At 39.7% G+C, this 15,372-nt stretch overlaps 1 protein-coding gene across 1 annotated transcript; it reads left to right on the top strand.

The window, feature by feature from the left end:
- The first annotated feature begins 6 nt into the window (after positions 1–6).
- On the top strand, positions 7–15,339 carry ASAH1 (N-acylsphingosine amidohydrolase 1). The gene is made up of 14 exons (XM_085223063.1): positions 7–185; positions 4,763–4,809; positions 4,989–5,079; positions 5,887–5,973; positions 6,892–6,970; positions 7,827–7,901; positions 8,705–8,750; positions 10,156–10,300; positions 11,472–11,526; positions 11,715–11,796; positions 12,376–12,507; positions 12,713–12,836; positions 13,360–13,416; positions 14,493–15,339. Exons 1-14 carry the CDS (start codon positions 21–23, stop codon positions 14,580–14,582), a joined length of 1,275 nt encoding a protein of 424 aa, XP_085079189.1. The 5' UTR covers positions 7–20; the 3' UTR covers positions 14,583–15,339.
- Positions 15,340–15,372: the final 33 nt, after the last annotated feature.

The raw sequence follows: 15,372 nt of genomic DNA on the forward strand, positions 1-15,372 counted from the left end.
CGGTCATGTGGGCGCCGCGCATGACCGGCGCTCCCAGCCGAGCCGGGAAGTGCCGAGCCGAGCCGAGCCGAGCCGAGCCGAGGGGAAAGTGCAGCGGAACGAGGAGGATGGCGGGCAGGCGCCGGGCGCTGCTGCCACCCGCTGTGCTGATGGTCCTGGTGCTGCTCGTCGTGGCGCCGGACCCGGTGAGTGATGGGGCGGGTGAGGCTGTGCTGTGCCGGGCGGGGCGGGGCGAGCGGGGCTCCACGGCACGAGGACTCGGGAACGGGAGCCGCAGCGCCCGGGACGGCGGCACCTGCGCTGGGCCTCGGCCCTCTCGTTTTTACGGGCTTTACGCAGCTCTTGTGGCAGACAGCCTCGGCTTTATTTACTGCTGCAGTGCGTTTTGTACGACTGTGTCTCGTATGTACTGCAGCGTACGCTGCAACCGTGATTTTCAAACTGAAAGTTAAGAAGGACTGGCTGGAAGCGTGTGTGCCGTTCGGTCCATTTACTGCCTTTATGGTCGTTCCATCAAGCGGGCAGGTGTGAGGTGCTTTTCTTTTAAATAATAATTTCAGAAGTATTTAAGCGTTTCTGTAAGTCGGCTTTCCTTGTTTAGAGCGGGCTGTTCTCCACCTCCTTAGCGTGCAAACAGGGCCATTCTGGTTCCATGTTGTGGTTTTTATTCCTGAAGAACTACAGTGTGCTTTCCTCTCCTCAGCTGCCTACTCTCCTTATTATCCTCTGTGAGGAGGTGAGGGCCAACCAGCAGTGAGTTCCTGCTGGCTGCAGTTGGGTTTGCATTTGGTTGCTCTTGGTGAAGCTTTGCACTGATACGATACCTGCTGAGTGTCCAGGTTGTGCTGCCGTGCAGCCAGCTGTGAGGCATTTTGGTTTGGATTTGGGCAGACTTGTGCAGACTTCCATTCCCTTTAGCTTTTGGTTAGGCCTCCTCAGCCATACTGCGTGTCTTCTTTAAAATGCGATTAAAATTGGCTCAGTTCCCATTTCATCAGTGCTGCAAGAGGACTCCCATCTTCAGGAAGATGAGTGTCTCGTGGACTGCTGCAGCACGGCACAGGGCTGGCACTGCCCTTTAAAGGGAGAGGAGCTGAGAAAAAAAGTTCACAGACCAGAAGATGCAGAATAGAACAAGCTCTTTTGTTTAAAAGAGACTGAATGCCACCTCCTGTAACTACAGAACAGCATTTCATAGCATAAACATACCCGTTTTAAAATATGAAGACAAGAAACACTGAATGTTCACAAGGATACTGGAATTGACCTATATCAAAAACATTTTTAGGATAATAAAGAAGGGCTTGGAGCATCATTTAGACTGGACAAGCTACGTTCAGCCTATTTATATGAAAGCAGTCAGGCTAGTATTTGAAATATTTACTCAGCAGTCATTAAACCACATATTAATTTTCTTTATTGTGGTGAATAATAACTGCTAGTAATTGATTTATTTGTTTTTCCCAGGTAGCAATTTACCTTGATAGTTTGTTGGCTACTCAGTTCCTGTTCTGCTTTACTTTTTTTTTTTTTTTTTTCCATAGAATAGATTATAACAAAACAATTTTGTATTATTTTCCTTTTCGTTATTAATATTTCCATCTTGTCTTTTCCCCCCACTGTATTGTGCTGTAAAGCATCTGTTTATGTACGTTATTATGTATATTGATATGTACATAGAGATTCTGTAGTCAGCTGTACATCAAATAATCAGGATATAGAGTCTCCTCATAAAAGCTGATTTAAAAAAATAAAAACAGGAACAGAGATCATTTAATCACCATTTAAGAATGTATTTCTCCTGAAGGGTTTGGTGTGTGTTTGTAAAGCAATTTCACAGTGACCTCTTGGTGTGAGGGAGCTTCTGTTGGCTTTGCCTGCAAGATGATCTCTGGTTTACAAAGCCTGTGGCTAAAGGTGGTTCCCTCCTTGGTGCTGCAGGGCTGCTTGTGCTTCTCTCAGGCAGTGTTTATTGCTGCTCTTGCAGTGTCAAGACTCTGCAGAAAAGATGATCTCATTGACACGGCAGTGACTTTATGGCTGCTTATTTCAACCTGGTCATAGAAAGGGCCTGGTGGTTTTTCTGGTCGTGTAAAGAATCCCTCAAGCAACAAATAGCTGTGAGTTTTTAGCTGGTTTAATAGCTAGTTACTGAGTTTTGGCTGTGATTTAGAGAAGGTAGAGGGACAGCCTGAGTGTTCCATCTTTCAGAAGAAATAGGAAAATTGTGCACTCGTTCATGAGTATTTGGCTGTGATATGGACCTTTCAGAGTGGAAAACTCGGAAAAAATTGACTTTCTGTTTTTTTAACTTTGTCAAAATAGTTTGCAGTTAATCTTCAGGAAAAAAGAACAGAAAAGTTTTCTGTCCATTGTCAGAACACGTGTTCAAAAAAAGAAATAAAATTCTTTCTTGTTTTCTGATTGTTTTGACATCCTTTTAAATTACTTTTTATCTGTCAGCATATAATAGATTTTCTAGATAAGCTGTCAATAGTCCTGGCTTTCGTCAGGTGTATCAGGCAGAGCTAACAGACTTTTTTGGGGACTGTTAAGCTTGCTTTATACATAGTAAGGAGTCTAAAATTGTTGAGCTATTAGGAGAGGATACTATATCTGTTCTCTGTGTCTCTCATTTGTCCATTCCCTCACCTCATTCCTCGTTTCCTCTTTTGTGGCTTAGGTTGCAAAGGACTGGGAGAACAAAAATAGCTTCACATACAAGATTAAAGTCGCATGGGAGAGAGATGGGAATGACATAACATTTAGTACCCAGAATATAAAGTAGTCTGAAATCAGTCTGCCTTGGCGTCACAGTTTGCCCAGTGTATACACAGACTATACTGACAGATAACCGAACTTGTATGGGTAGGAGGATCCAGCAGCGTTACATACAAACTGACAAAACTATCAGCAGCCTTTCTAGACTGCAGGACTCCCAAGCTGAAGTTAATTAAATATGTAACTTAACCTAAACCTATTGGTGTGCAGTTGATCGCTGCATGTTACATGACCGTGTGTTCTCGCTAACCTTGCACCAGTCCAGCCTGCAGTATTTGTGCCTGGTCCTCTCTACTGAAAACTGCCTGTATTCTGAATGTGAAAGGGACCATTTTTGATTCATTTTGTTGTGGTTGTTGCCTTTCAATAAGCAAATTTTTCCAGGTCCAAATCTGTGCAGTTATTTTTTCTAATGTATTTTAGTATTGCAGGATGGAAAATTTCACAAGGCTGTTGCATTAATGCTGTTAAGTATTTGCTGGCCTTTGCACGAAGTCTCTTGACTTCTGTTGCCTAATTAGTCATCTGCTTTTTCCACCTCCCCTTCTTGTTTTGAAACTTCCTTGTTTTGAAAATGCAATGCCCTCCTGTGTCCAGCCTTCTGTTCCAGCTGAGCAAAGGTTGTAGCGGCGCTGCACTGAAATCCGGGAAGCACGTAGCTTCTATACGCGTGTGTCACGTGAGGGAACACCAGCCTTCATCTTGTGCTTTCTCCTAGCCACTGGAAAGCTCACGGAAAGAAGACTGATAATGCAGAAAAAAAAGAATAGGATTTCAAAATTCCCATCCCCCACTGTAAGAAATTATGGCAGCGTTTAAAGTCTGTGGCATTGTGTGAGGCATTATGTTTTCTAGATCATGGCATTAAAAGCCAGTAATGTGATTAGCCCCAAAACAGCATGGACATTAGTTAGCTTATCTGTCACAGGTGCATCGCTGCTAGAGATCCTGCCTCTGATGTTATTGGCTGGGATGTGTTGGATGGACACATCAGTCATTTAAACTACTACAGCCAAGTGAGAATTGGAAATCAGTGGTGGGGTGGGAAGTAGGGGAAGGATATCTGTAAGTTGGTATTTCTGATCTATCTCACTGCATGGATGTAGACAATGATATAAGTGTGTTTCCTTAGAGAGAGGCTGTACTGCATTCTCGAGCTCCGAGCTGTGCCTGGGGGCCACGTCCTGTGCTGGTTTGAAGCACAAGCACAACTAATCTGCATTTGTATTTCATGAGTAGAATGTGCAGCAATACTTATGGCACATACATACTTACGTGTAAGTAGGTGTATGTGTGTTTTATGTAACCCCTGCATTTGCTTGGAGTACACCTATATATAATCCTCAAACTAATTTTTAACTAGCCATACATTGGGGGATGAGGGTAACTAACTCTTAGCTGTCGTTCTGAAATGTATCTCTAATAATATTTAGCACTGGTTTAGGAGCACTTCCCCAAAGTACATCTGAAAAAAAAACAAAAGGATTTTGGTTGTGGGCATAATTTGCCCATGGTTGTGTGTGCTTTCTCAGTCCCAGCTACAAAATGAAGCTTAACACTGAACATGTTTATGAATGGCACTGTAAAGTGAAATTAGAAATTAAGCAGAACAAACTGTTCTGGCCCATACTGAGGCTTGAGTTTCTCGAGGTTTTCTGTAGAAAATGCTGTTCAGATGCTCTTAGTCATATGCCAGTCACGTGTTAGAGTCACAGAGTAAAAATGGGTTTGTGTATTTATCATAAACTTGTGCTTGCCTTGGAGTGCATCAGACAAGCTATCTGAAGTGCTGTCAGCATAGGGAAGTGGTTGCTTGTCCACTACCTCTTTTATTCTCAAGTCCCAAGACTTTCTTTTCTTTTATTATCAAACTGTCGTGAACTCGTTTGTCCTAAAGGTCCAAACCACAATTGCTGGAATAGTGGTGTTTAAAAAAAAAAAAAAAAAAAATCTCAACAGTAATCTTTTACTGTCTTCACAGTATGGAGAAGACTGCAGAAGTAAAATGTACCCTCCTTCAGGACCAACGTAAGTAATCTGATTGGACTTGTCTAATAACTTACTGATTTACAAGCATCAGTAGCTCGAGTTTTGTTGTCACTTGTTCACGTTACAGACAGTTCTGGTTGCAGTCACAAGTGAAAAGCACTTACTTTGTCAAATGCATTTTCAAAGCCTTTAAATTTGCACTTTTACTTTTCATTTAGGTTCAAAGGGAATGTACCCACATACATCATAAATCTTGATTTGCCTCCCAGCAAAAGATGGGATGAGTTGATACGTGCCAAAAAGACAGAGGTAGGAAAAGCAGAGTTTGCATTTAAGCTTAGCATATATAAAACTAGCGTGTGCCCTTCTATTTTGGAAATGGCTTGGAAGAAACACCTCTGCTGAAATGGTCTTAAAGATTTAATAGATCTAATTCACATTTTTTATATGATTATAGAATAAAATAATTGCTTGACTGTTCAACACTTGAACTAGCAGAATCAGGAATAAGGGGCAGTGACAGCTGGAACGCAGAGGCATAGAATTGGTATAAAGCAGCCTTTTATTTATAAAAGCTCTTTACTCATGAAGTAATACAGCATGGGGAGGGCACAGGGAGAGGAGTAGACCAAAGCAACAGCCTCAGTAAACAGAATTGAAAACGAAGCAGCATCCCTAGTCCTTCGTACATCCACACTTCTATTAAAATAAGGTGAGATGAAGAAATGGCAGAGAGAGGAAAGTGAAGAATATCTCACACTTCTTAGGGGTGTTGGTTGCAGAGATGGGGTTTGCACAGGATGAAAAATCTTTTGAAATTATCATGTCTGTTTCAGGCTACGTAGAACAGCTCCTCTACTGAAAATTCAATTCAGTAATGCTTAATTTCTCCATAAAGGCTAGGGCTTTTTCCTTATCACTGCTGACTTTGGCCTTGACTCTTAAACGGGCAATTGGGGGTGTTTTTTTCTCAGCAACATCGCCACATTTGGCTCTTTCCTTAATTCATTTTTTCAGTAAAATGTTATTTTCAAAAGTATGTGAAAGTTTTGTCAGTATTCTATCAATTCTTGTGCTTGAGATCTTCGATTCAGTAAAAGCCCTTGTTCTTTTTAGTTGAAGGCCGTAATCCAGAACATTAAGGATATAGCAAACACCTTCTTCCCTAGTGGCAAAATCGTTGATATAGTGGATCACAAAATAGTAAGTATTTCCAGTTGAATTATTTTATGACTGTATGATCTGACTACCAGAAGTAAAATGCTACTAAATTTGGCAGTTACAAACTTTATATGTAACAATTCTTCCTTTTAGATTATCCAGAACAGAAATGTTATTTTGAAGAGTTAAGTTAACCCTACCAAACCCAAAATACATCTCTTCTGAGAACTTTTCAAATTTGGATTAGTCATGTTGGACTGCTATTTTCTTGATCACTGTAACAAAATACTTTACTGGAATTTTGTTTGTCATGTTCAGCTCCTTTTAAATAGTAGAATAAAAGCAGGTTTTGAAAACTCTAAAAAATTTCTGATTACAAAGACAACTTTGGCCAGGTTTGAAAGAAGTCAGGACTGATTAAAATAGGCTTTGGCATAGGATTGTTACTGTAGAAAACAGTGTAGAGCTGGAGATGGTGTAAGGTCACATCTGTTTCCATCTCTCTTTGCAGCAGCCTCAGATTGTGCTGGCCTTGCTTCATTTGGTTTGCTGCAGTATCCCAGTGTGCCTGCAAGGGGTTGACACAAAGCTAGCGCATGACGTGTACTTATGTCATGACTTTAGAGATTCTCTTAAATGCTGACAACCTCATGATCAGTTCCAGTTGAGCTGTTTCAATGTTAAGAGTCGTGCTTAATGCTACTCTGTCTATTGCTGCTAACAATAATTAGATATTGTGATAATCTCTATTGCTCACATGTCAATATTTTGATTAACTGTGTTTACTTTCCATATGTACTTTTCTTCCAAGTACTCTACAAACATCCTGAAGTTCTGCAAACTGCAGAAGAATTAAATACTCAGTTTTACAGTGCTCAGGAGGTACCTACTGGGAAAAGGTTTCTTTCAAGCAAAATAGCATGAACTTACACAGTCAACATGCAATACTTTTCCTTTCAGTCTCATCTGACAGATACATTTCCCTATCCTTTCAAAGAAGAGCTCCAAGGGATTGCAAATTCATCTGGAATTCCTTTGGGTAATAGTTTCCACCACTTTATTAACATAGTGAAAATGAGGAATCTAGATTCATTTAAAGTTAGTGTATTTAACTGTTTTCAGTATAACTGTACTCAGCTGTGTCTTTAACAAGTAAATTATTAATTAAGTAGATAAAGGAATACAATCCATCCCACACTAAATGAAACCAGTATTTTAGAAGAGAATGTCAGTACATCATAACCCTTTTATCAGGCTGGATCTTCTCTGTACAGCTATAGCTTCTGACCCCTGAGCTTTGGGAGCTGGAGATAGCTTTTCCTTCTGTGCACCCAAGCTTTGGGGGATTCCCTGGTTCTTTTTGGTTTCCCATTCGGCTCACTGTCTGCCTTCGATACACAAAGGCAAGGCACTGTTTCATGCTATGCTTTCATTCCCTTGTGACTCTTACAACATCTTCATGCCTTTCTTCTGCACGTTCTGCAAAAGAAATGTAGCTTCAGGCAGGAAGTAGATACTGAATTCTTTCAGAGTCCTGACGGAGAAGGTCGGTCCATGTGCCTAGTCCCACTGATTCCTTTGTGTATGAACAATATCCTTGTTTCTTGCATGGGAAAACTGGTACATACAACAGCTTATTTCTTTAAAGTGAGTTTTATAGCTTGTTTTGAAGTCTCTGGAAAGAGAAGTTGCTGTCAGCTTTCTTTATAGTAAGGCAGAAGGCCTTTCAGGAAGCTCTTCTTTTTGCTGAACTGATCATTTCAAAGATCAAATGGGATTAAAACAGTCTCTTAATAGAAATGCTGTAGAATACTGAACTTTGCAGTAGATTTTTTTTCTTTTTTTCGTGGTTTGGCAAAAGTTTCAAATTAATTTTTTTTTTCCTTTTATTCCAGGGGAGATTGTTATTTTTAACATCTTCTATGAAATTTTTACTGTGTGCACATCCATAGTGGCAGAAGATAGCACAGGTAATCCAATCTCAAAATAGTGTTTCTAGTTTTGTAATATGGTAGGAAAGGGTCTGCCTCAAAATGTGCAGAACATGGTCCTTCTCAGCTCTAGGCAACAAGATGTGGTAGAAGAGACTAAAAGCAATTATAATAAACAGGTATGATAACAAAGAGGTATGTATTAAGGCTGAGTGACAGGAGCCTTAAGTTAAGGAAAAAAAGTACCTTCAAAGAAGTTGTGGGTTTTTTTTTCCTTAGTTATTTCCTTTTTGTAGTGGGTGGCATTTGTCTTGCTAGGGGAAAGAAACACCAATCACACACCTGCTATTTTCTCAGAGTCATGAGGGGTTCTGGTGCAACCCATTTTGCATCTGGTTTCTAGCTGTTGCCTGTGTGTGGTGCTAGAGAAAGTGGATAGTCTGTTCTAAGAAAGGAGACTACTTCATTTTCCAAATCATTTCTGCAGCTCTTGTCCACATCTCTTGTGATTTAGAAAACTTCTGAAGGGTTTTTGGGAAGCTTACAAAAGCCTCAGTTTCTGAGCAAGCTGGAGCTATTACTGTGGCACTAAGAATGTTGAAAGTGTCTAAAGCTGAGATGGACAGCAATTTAAAAAGTTAGTTGATATCAATTATAATAAAATATTTCTCAATATATAAAGGAAAAAACAAAACATATTTTTCTATGCTTAAAAAAGGGCAGTTATACAATGGTATTTTATTGCTTGTGTGCGTTTTCTATCTTTTTCTAAGCTGATATTTGTCTCTTTCTTTAGAATATTTTACGTGCATATATTTATTTATTCATTTATTTTAATATAGGAAAGCTGTATCATGCCAGAAACTTGGATTTTGGACTCTTTCTTGGGTAAGTACCTCAGCCTATGCCTTTGGGGTCTAAATAAAAGAAAAACAACTGAAGAAATTTCTTTGAGCCGTCTTTGTGTGTAAATGATGAATTGAGTGTTGTTAAAATGGTGACCAACAAGTCTGCTTTGTATATTGTGGAAGAGAGGCTAAACTGAACAAAGGAATTGTTTTGCTGATCATATGTCAAACTGCTTTCACACTTCCAAAGAATGACTGGAAAACAGTTGTGTTCAGTGTTACTTAGTGCTTCCTCAGCTCCAGTTAAATCCTCAGAGAACAGTCCGTGTAACTTTATTTCAGAGGCACAGTGTATTTTGCCCTTCCAGCGATCAGACAGAAACTTCAGTTCTGGTGTGCGCAGTGAAATGAGGGTTGGTTTGGATTGGGTTTGTTTGTCTTTTTTTCAGATGACTCCCCTAGTCACTGTGCAGTGCTCCACTGGCACTTCCCATTGTTTCTGCTCAGAAGCCAATGATACGTATTTCACCGATCTGGCATTCACGTTTGATGTGATACAAATTCTCTTGAGCAGCACTAGATCCTCTGTTAGTTTTCATTTTATCCCTCATGATTGGGAATTTCATTTTGTTTTCCAAGTATATTTATATGTACTTCTAAAAATACATATTTATATGGATTTTGTAATGTCACTTGCCCAGATGAATGTTAATGCTCAGATGGAATTTACACGTTCATCTTCATTAAATTTCTAATCTGCCTATCAAAAAATCAGATACTGTCAACTGTGACTGCATCCATCCCTTCATTAGTTATGTTGAACCTTTTGTCCAAAAGACTGGGAATGTGCTCCCTAGAAATGGAGGCAACTTTTCAAAGCTGTTCCCAGAACTTGGATTGTTTCCAGAGAATTGTCTGTAAGTGTTCCTTAGTTCTCCCTAACATAGAGTGCTCTGGCTTATCTTACAAACTGGAACTGGACCTTCCCATTAAAGAGAGCACATCCAATTGTATTTGGTTTTGTTTTCTCCCTTTGAAATGCAAGAATTTGAGGGAACAGGCTCCTGCTGCTGTAGTACAAACAACACATGCTTTCAGAATACAATAGGTTTGGTGTCACAGGCAGAACCAATAGCGGCTTCCACTAGACAGTAGGAACAGAATGAAGCTATCATTCAGAAGCTATCATTGCTTCAAAACAAACCAGCTGTACTGAGGGTGCTACTGAGTAGTATATATGCTGCTGGTCTGAATAAAATGTGGTTCTTTTCATTGCTGTCTATGCATTTAGACTTTATAGTTGTCCCTTGTGCTGCTCAGGTAACTACTGAACAGTGCTTGTTGGTGTAAGATCAACATCACATGTGGGAAATCTGTGTTTTGTGACTGGAAGTTTTAGAAGATACAGAGGGATAGAAGTTACAGTGCTGTTCTGTCTTCCACAGGTGGGATGTTAAAAATAATTCCTGGACTGTAACTCGGGAACTAAAGCCTACAGTGGTAAACTTGGACTTCCAGAGAAACAACAAAACAGTGTTTAGGTCTACAAATTTTGCAGGATACATAGGAATGGTGTCAGGTGTCAAACCAGTAAGTATGGGAGAAGCTTCTCCATTTCTCAATAGTGCTTCAGACCTGGAGGTTTTCTTGCTTTAACTATCTGTCCTAGGATGTTTTGATTTATGAACTCTTAATTGCTCCTGCGCACCGTAGGGTGATCTGAAGAAAGCTAAAAGGAAACAGTGCTGCACTGTTCCTGGTAAAAGGAGATTGCCTAAACAAAATGTTTTTGGATGAATCCTAAAAAGTATGCTTGAATTCTGAATAAGCAAACGGAAGAGCATATGATATACGGAAGTGGCTGTTGCTTCTGGCTACCAGATGGAAAGATACCACTCTGATCCCAGAGGAGAAACCATGCATTTGTGATGTTTTAGTTCTCCCTCTTCAGCCCTTCTTGGAGGACCCCTGCACTTTTTTTTTTTTTAATAGACACCTGAAGTCTAGATACTATCTAGACCTTATAAACTAGCTGCAGAGAACTTTCACTGTGTCTCCAACTTACCACAGCACCTTCATTTCAACATGCTGTATGCTCTTGCCCTTTATTAGAGTTCACTGTTTAAATAATAGAGCATTTCTAGCATACACCCCTGCATTGTATCCATTTATTCTTATCTTTTGATCTCAGGAGATTGATAAGACTCCATTCTGAAAATTATTTGGTGCAGCTGAATTACACTTTCCTCTGAAAGAAACGTTAGTTTGAGAAGTCTGGAGTTAAAATTCCATGTTGCAAGTAGTGCATGCTGAATTGCATACAGCTCCATGCGCACGTGAACGACAGCAGCATATTAGGGTTTACTTAGCACTGGACCTTAAAACTGCACCTTCAAACTACAGCAGTTTTCAGAGGTCTGAGAAGAAGGTTACATCCAGTAAGGGGAGGAAATCTGCTAATTCAGTGATGCAACAAGGACCAAGAGAAAGATGACCACTGGCTTGACTTGCTTAGCAAGCCAGCAGACTACACTTCTGTGTTATACTAGGTCAGAAAATTGTGAATGGTTATTTCTGCTTACTCAAGCAGAGATTAATGAGGCTCTGTTACACATGGGCTTGGTCTTCTAGCCCCTTACTCAAAAGAGAGTAGTCTAATGAACAAGAAGCTCAGTTATCATATAAACTGCAATGTTGCCTTTTGCTGATTTCTGATATTAATAGTCAGGTGATGGAGGCTGATTTGTTTAATGCTTTTCAGGATTTGTTCACTCTGACAATGAATGAGCGTTTCAGCCTTGATGGTGGTTATATTGGTGAGTAATGCTTGTTTTGTTCATTATTTCAGAACAAGATTTCCAGACCTCAGACATACCAGTTACCTTAAATAAACAGTCACAGAAATGGTGAAAAGATTCCAGATGAGTAGGATAAAGAACAATTCATTTTAAAGGCTGTGAAAATTAGAATAGCAGGAATGAAGCTAACCAGTCATATTTTGCAGGTATCTTTGAATGGTTTCTTGGTAGAAGAGATGGTATGTGGATGGGCTTTCTTACAAGATCAGTACTCGAGAATGCTACAAGGTACTGCTTTTTTTCCTCCCTGTAGATGTTTTACTATAAACTCTTTTGCACCTGATGTGAAAATTGTAGGTACATGCTTAGTATCGAATGATACAGATATATTCCTAGAAGTATTAACATTAAATAATTCTAGTTTTGCTCATACTCTGGTGATGAGTAAGCATGGCGCATGACTTCCTATAAACTTTTAAAATGGCTTTCTGAGACTTTTTTTTCCATAATGAAACTACTGGCATCTGAATGTGTACCAGCATCCTGCATCAGGACATATCCAACAGGTAGTAATATACAATAGGAAGTAAACAAAGAAAATGAGTTAGTGGAATGTAGCACTAGTACATTACATCATAATTTTGTTTATTTTCAACACATGGAATATGCTAAGAACACCCTCTCAACAACCAAACCTTAAGTACAAACTGAGTAGAGAAGCTTTTACTTAAATGTGTTCTTTCAGTGTAATATAATCTCTCGTGTGATGCCTGAAAAGGGAAAAAAGGAGTAACTGCCCAGATTACTTCTTCAGTATGACAACCACTTATAGCCTTTGATAGTCCAATGCTACTTTGTTATCTGCAGTTACCAGGATGCAAAAGATAAACTGGCAAAAACAAGACTGTTGGCTCCAGCTTATTTTATACTCGGGGGAAAAAATTCTGGAGAAGGTTGTGTGATAACTCGCTCCAGGACAGCTGCTCTGGATATCTGGGAGTGAGTATGCTCAACCTAACACCCAGCTCCTCTTTTCAGAAGAGAACAGGCCCCACCAGTAATTGTCACATTTTTCCTTTTATTGTGCGAGAACTTAGTTCTTTAGAATCATCTATATATCATATATATATATATCTGCCAAAAAAATCTGGTTTTAGGGTCTATACTGAGAGAAGCAACCTACAAGTGTACACCTCTTTTCCAGCCTTGATATAAAGAAAGGTACGTGGTATGTGATAGAAACAAACTATGATCGCTGGAAGCCTCCACTTGTCTTGGATAATCGTAGAACGCCTGCAATGAAGTGCTTGAACCAGACATCACAAGAGGTAAACATCCTCTGAATATCTAATCTTGCTATTTGGAAACCCTCGCTTAAGCTACAGCTCTAATCTAGCAGGAGTCAGAAGCATCCAGGGCATCTGCAAGCACAGATGCAATGATGGAGGTGGCTAATGGCTTTGTAATTTGTCCACATTTCTGGTTAATGATACCTGGCGGCTCTTTATATGACTGTGTTGTTTTGTTTTAGGCTTTATCTAGGTGGGTTTCCTACAAGTATTTTCTATCCCCTTGCATATGCAGAAGTAAACAGGAGATACTTTGAGAAATATTAAGTTGCCTGAGCTGTTTATTACTAGTAGAATTCACATACATACACACACAGTCAGGCAGCTCTGATGCTCAGGTGCCTGAAGCAGTATGGAAATGTAGGCTGCACAAGTCCTTGCAGTATTATGTATTCCTAAAGGTTTGTCTTACTGAGAAGTCAAAAGTTGCACTTCTCAGCATTTACACAATGCTAGGGAACAGGTTAATGTCCATTAACATCACTATATTACTTCCTTTCAGAACATCTCCTTACCAACTATTTATGATGTTCTCTCTACGAAGCCTGTCCTCAATAAGGTAATGCTTCTGTTTTCTCAGAAAGTCTAGAGCAGAGGGTGAAGGGGGACGATAGATCAGGAATTGCCACGTTTCTAAGGAGGTGGTCAGTGGTACATTCAGTTTTTCCCATAGTGATGGGTTGTAGAAAGGCTGAATTTGTCCTGTAAACCAAGCTTAAGGTTTTAAATTCTAGCTTCACTTATAAGTTGTCAAAATAAACATGGTCTGCCTTCTAAAAATCTTTAATGGCAACCTTTCACCAAACCGGTATGCTCATTTTGAAAGGAGGCTATCAAGCAGCAGGTTCTCTCATCCTGATCCCAATTAAACTGGCTTGTAATAAGAGTAGAGGAACTCTACTGGAATGACAGAGCAAAAGGCAAAAGAGATAAGGGGCATGGAGATAGGCAGGAAGGTCTCCACATCCATATGATTGTGCAAGAATGGAAATAGAAGAGTACATCCTTCTATAAGGTCATTTCAGTTCTGCCTCCCCTTCAGCCCCATACATATTCACAGTGCTATGTAGTAGAATTTGAGAGGGTTGGTAGGTGAAATAAGCAAATACAATCATGAAAATTCCAAGTTACTTCAGAATAACTGTTTTCCCAGTGCCCAGCTTTAAAGCCCTGAGTAGCCTGCGCCCATTCCTTATCTACAGTTAGCACTGGTGTGAGGCAGTTTTTATATTACAGACACCTGAAGAATCCTCCTCTGAAGGAATCTGAGATACATGCCTTCATGTTCTGCATGGAACAAATTAATACACTGCTTAAGCATACCACAGGCATGTTCTTCTGGCAACATAAGATGTTTTAGTCTTAACTTGAAGTTTTGATGTGCTTTGTTTTTGTGTGTTTTGTTTTTTAAATGAAGGACTTCTAAAATGAAAAAGTTACTGTATTCAGCAAAGGTGGCAATCTTGGCTGAGGACACAAGTTATTTGTACTTGCATGTTGTTATTTGTTGAACAGATTTAGAGATTAGACCCACAATTAGCTAAATAAGTGTACATTTTAGTTAGATTGGAGATGAGTTTCTTCAGTAATACCTCTAATGAGGCTTTTTTCTCTCTCCTCCCACCTGCTTATCAGCTGACAGTGTGCACAACGCTGATGGAGGTGGATAAGGGTCACACAGAGACCTACCTGCGGGAATGCCCAGATCCCTGCAGTCCTTGGTAGTCCTGTACCCTTCCTATGTTGGAAAGTGCTTGTCTGAATTGAAGGCCCTCCGAGGGAAAACACTTCTGGAAAAAAACTCCTCAACCTCATTCCTCTCTTCAGAAATGTAACTGTTATATAGAAATGTCAATGGGCTTCTAACGAGGGGGGGAACCTGTCTTGCATTGGACTTTCTTGCTTTCTGCTCAGAAGTTCTGCAGGCAAGAAACTTATAATAATGTGTATCTGGTTTGATTTCAGCTATTTCTGCAACATGAGTTCAGCATTTAGCTCTGGATCTCTTCAGTGTTGACAGTAGTCTTATTTTGGTTTGGGGTTTGTTTTGTTTTTGTTCATGTGTTGTTGTTTCTTTAATTGAACTACTTTTAAAGCACAAATGAGTTAAAATGGCACCTACAAAGCACAAGAAGAATTATATATTAGAAGATTATCTGTGATAATATAGTTCTGTAATTCTTTCCCAAGCACTTAGGAAGAATAGCTCCTGTTCTGGTCTCCCATCTGAAGATATGTCTAAAATGCCCTATTACAAAATAACCTACCAGGAATACATATCTAGTCACAGAAACAAGCTCTTGTGGAAATATCTTAAAAGTAGATCTGAGTCTTAAGTGTCTGTTCACTGATTTGTGGATCTTTAGCTGAAATTCTTTCTTGGCCTGTTAACAGATACATTTTTTAATACAGATTTTTCTGTTGTTTAAAAAAAAAAAAACTAATATAATAAATACTCTGAAGAACTTCTTTCTCAGACTGATACACTTGCACTGATTTCATACCTGTTTGGAAG

Source organism: Meleagris gallopavo, chromosome 4 (genome assembly GCF_905368555.1).
Source record: "Meleagris gallopavo chromosome 4, MGAL_WU_HG_1.1, whole genome shotgun sequence".
NCBI classification, from domain to species: Eukaryota; Metazoa; Chordata; class Aves; order Galliformes; family Phasianidae; genus Meleagris; species Meleagris gallopavo.

Excerpts from the sequence above, each read along its gene's own strand:
- ASAH1 (XM_085223063.1), top strand. The coding sequence starts at position 21 with ATGACCGGCGCTCCCAGCCGAGCCGGGAAGTGCCGAGCCGAGCCGAGC. Across the intron at positions 11,797-12,375 it reads GTACTCGAGAATGCTACAAG|TTACCAGGATGCAAAAGATA; the intron begins GTACTGCTTTTT and ends TGTTATCTGCAG. Across the intron at positions 12,508-12,712 it reads GCTGCTCTGGATATCTGGGA|CCTTGATATAAAGAAAGGTA; the intron begins GTGAGTATGCTC and ends CCTCTTTTCCAG.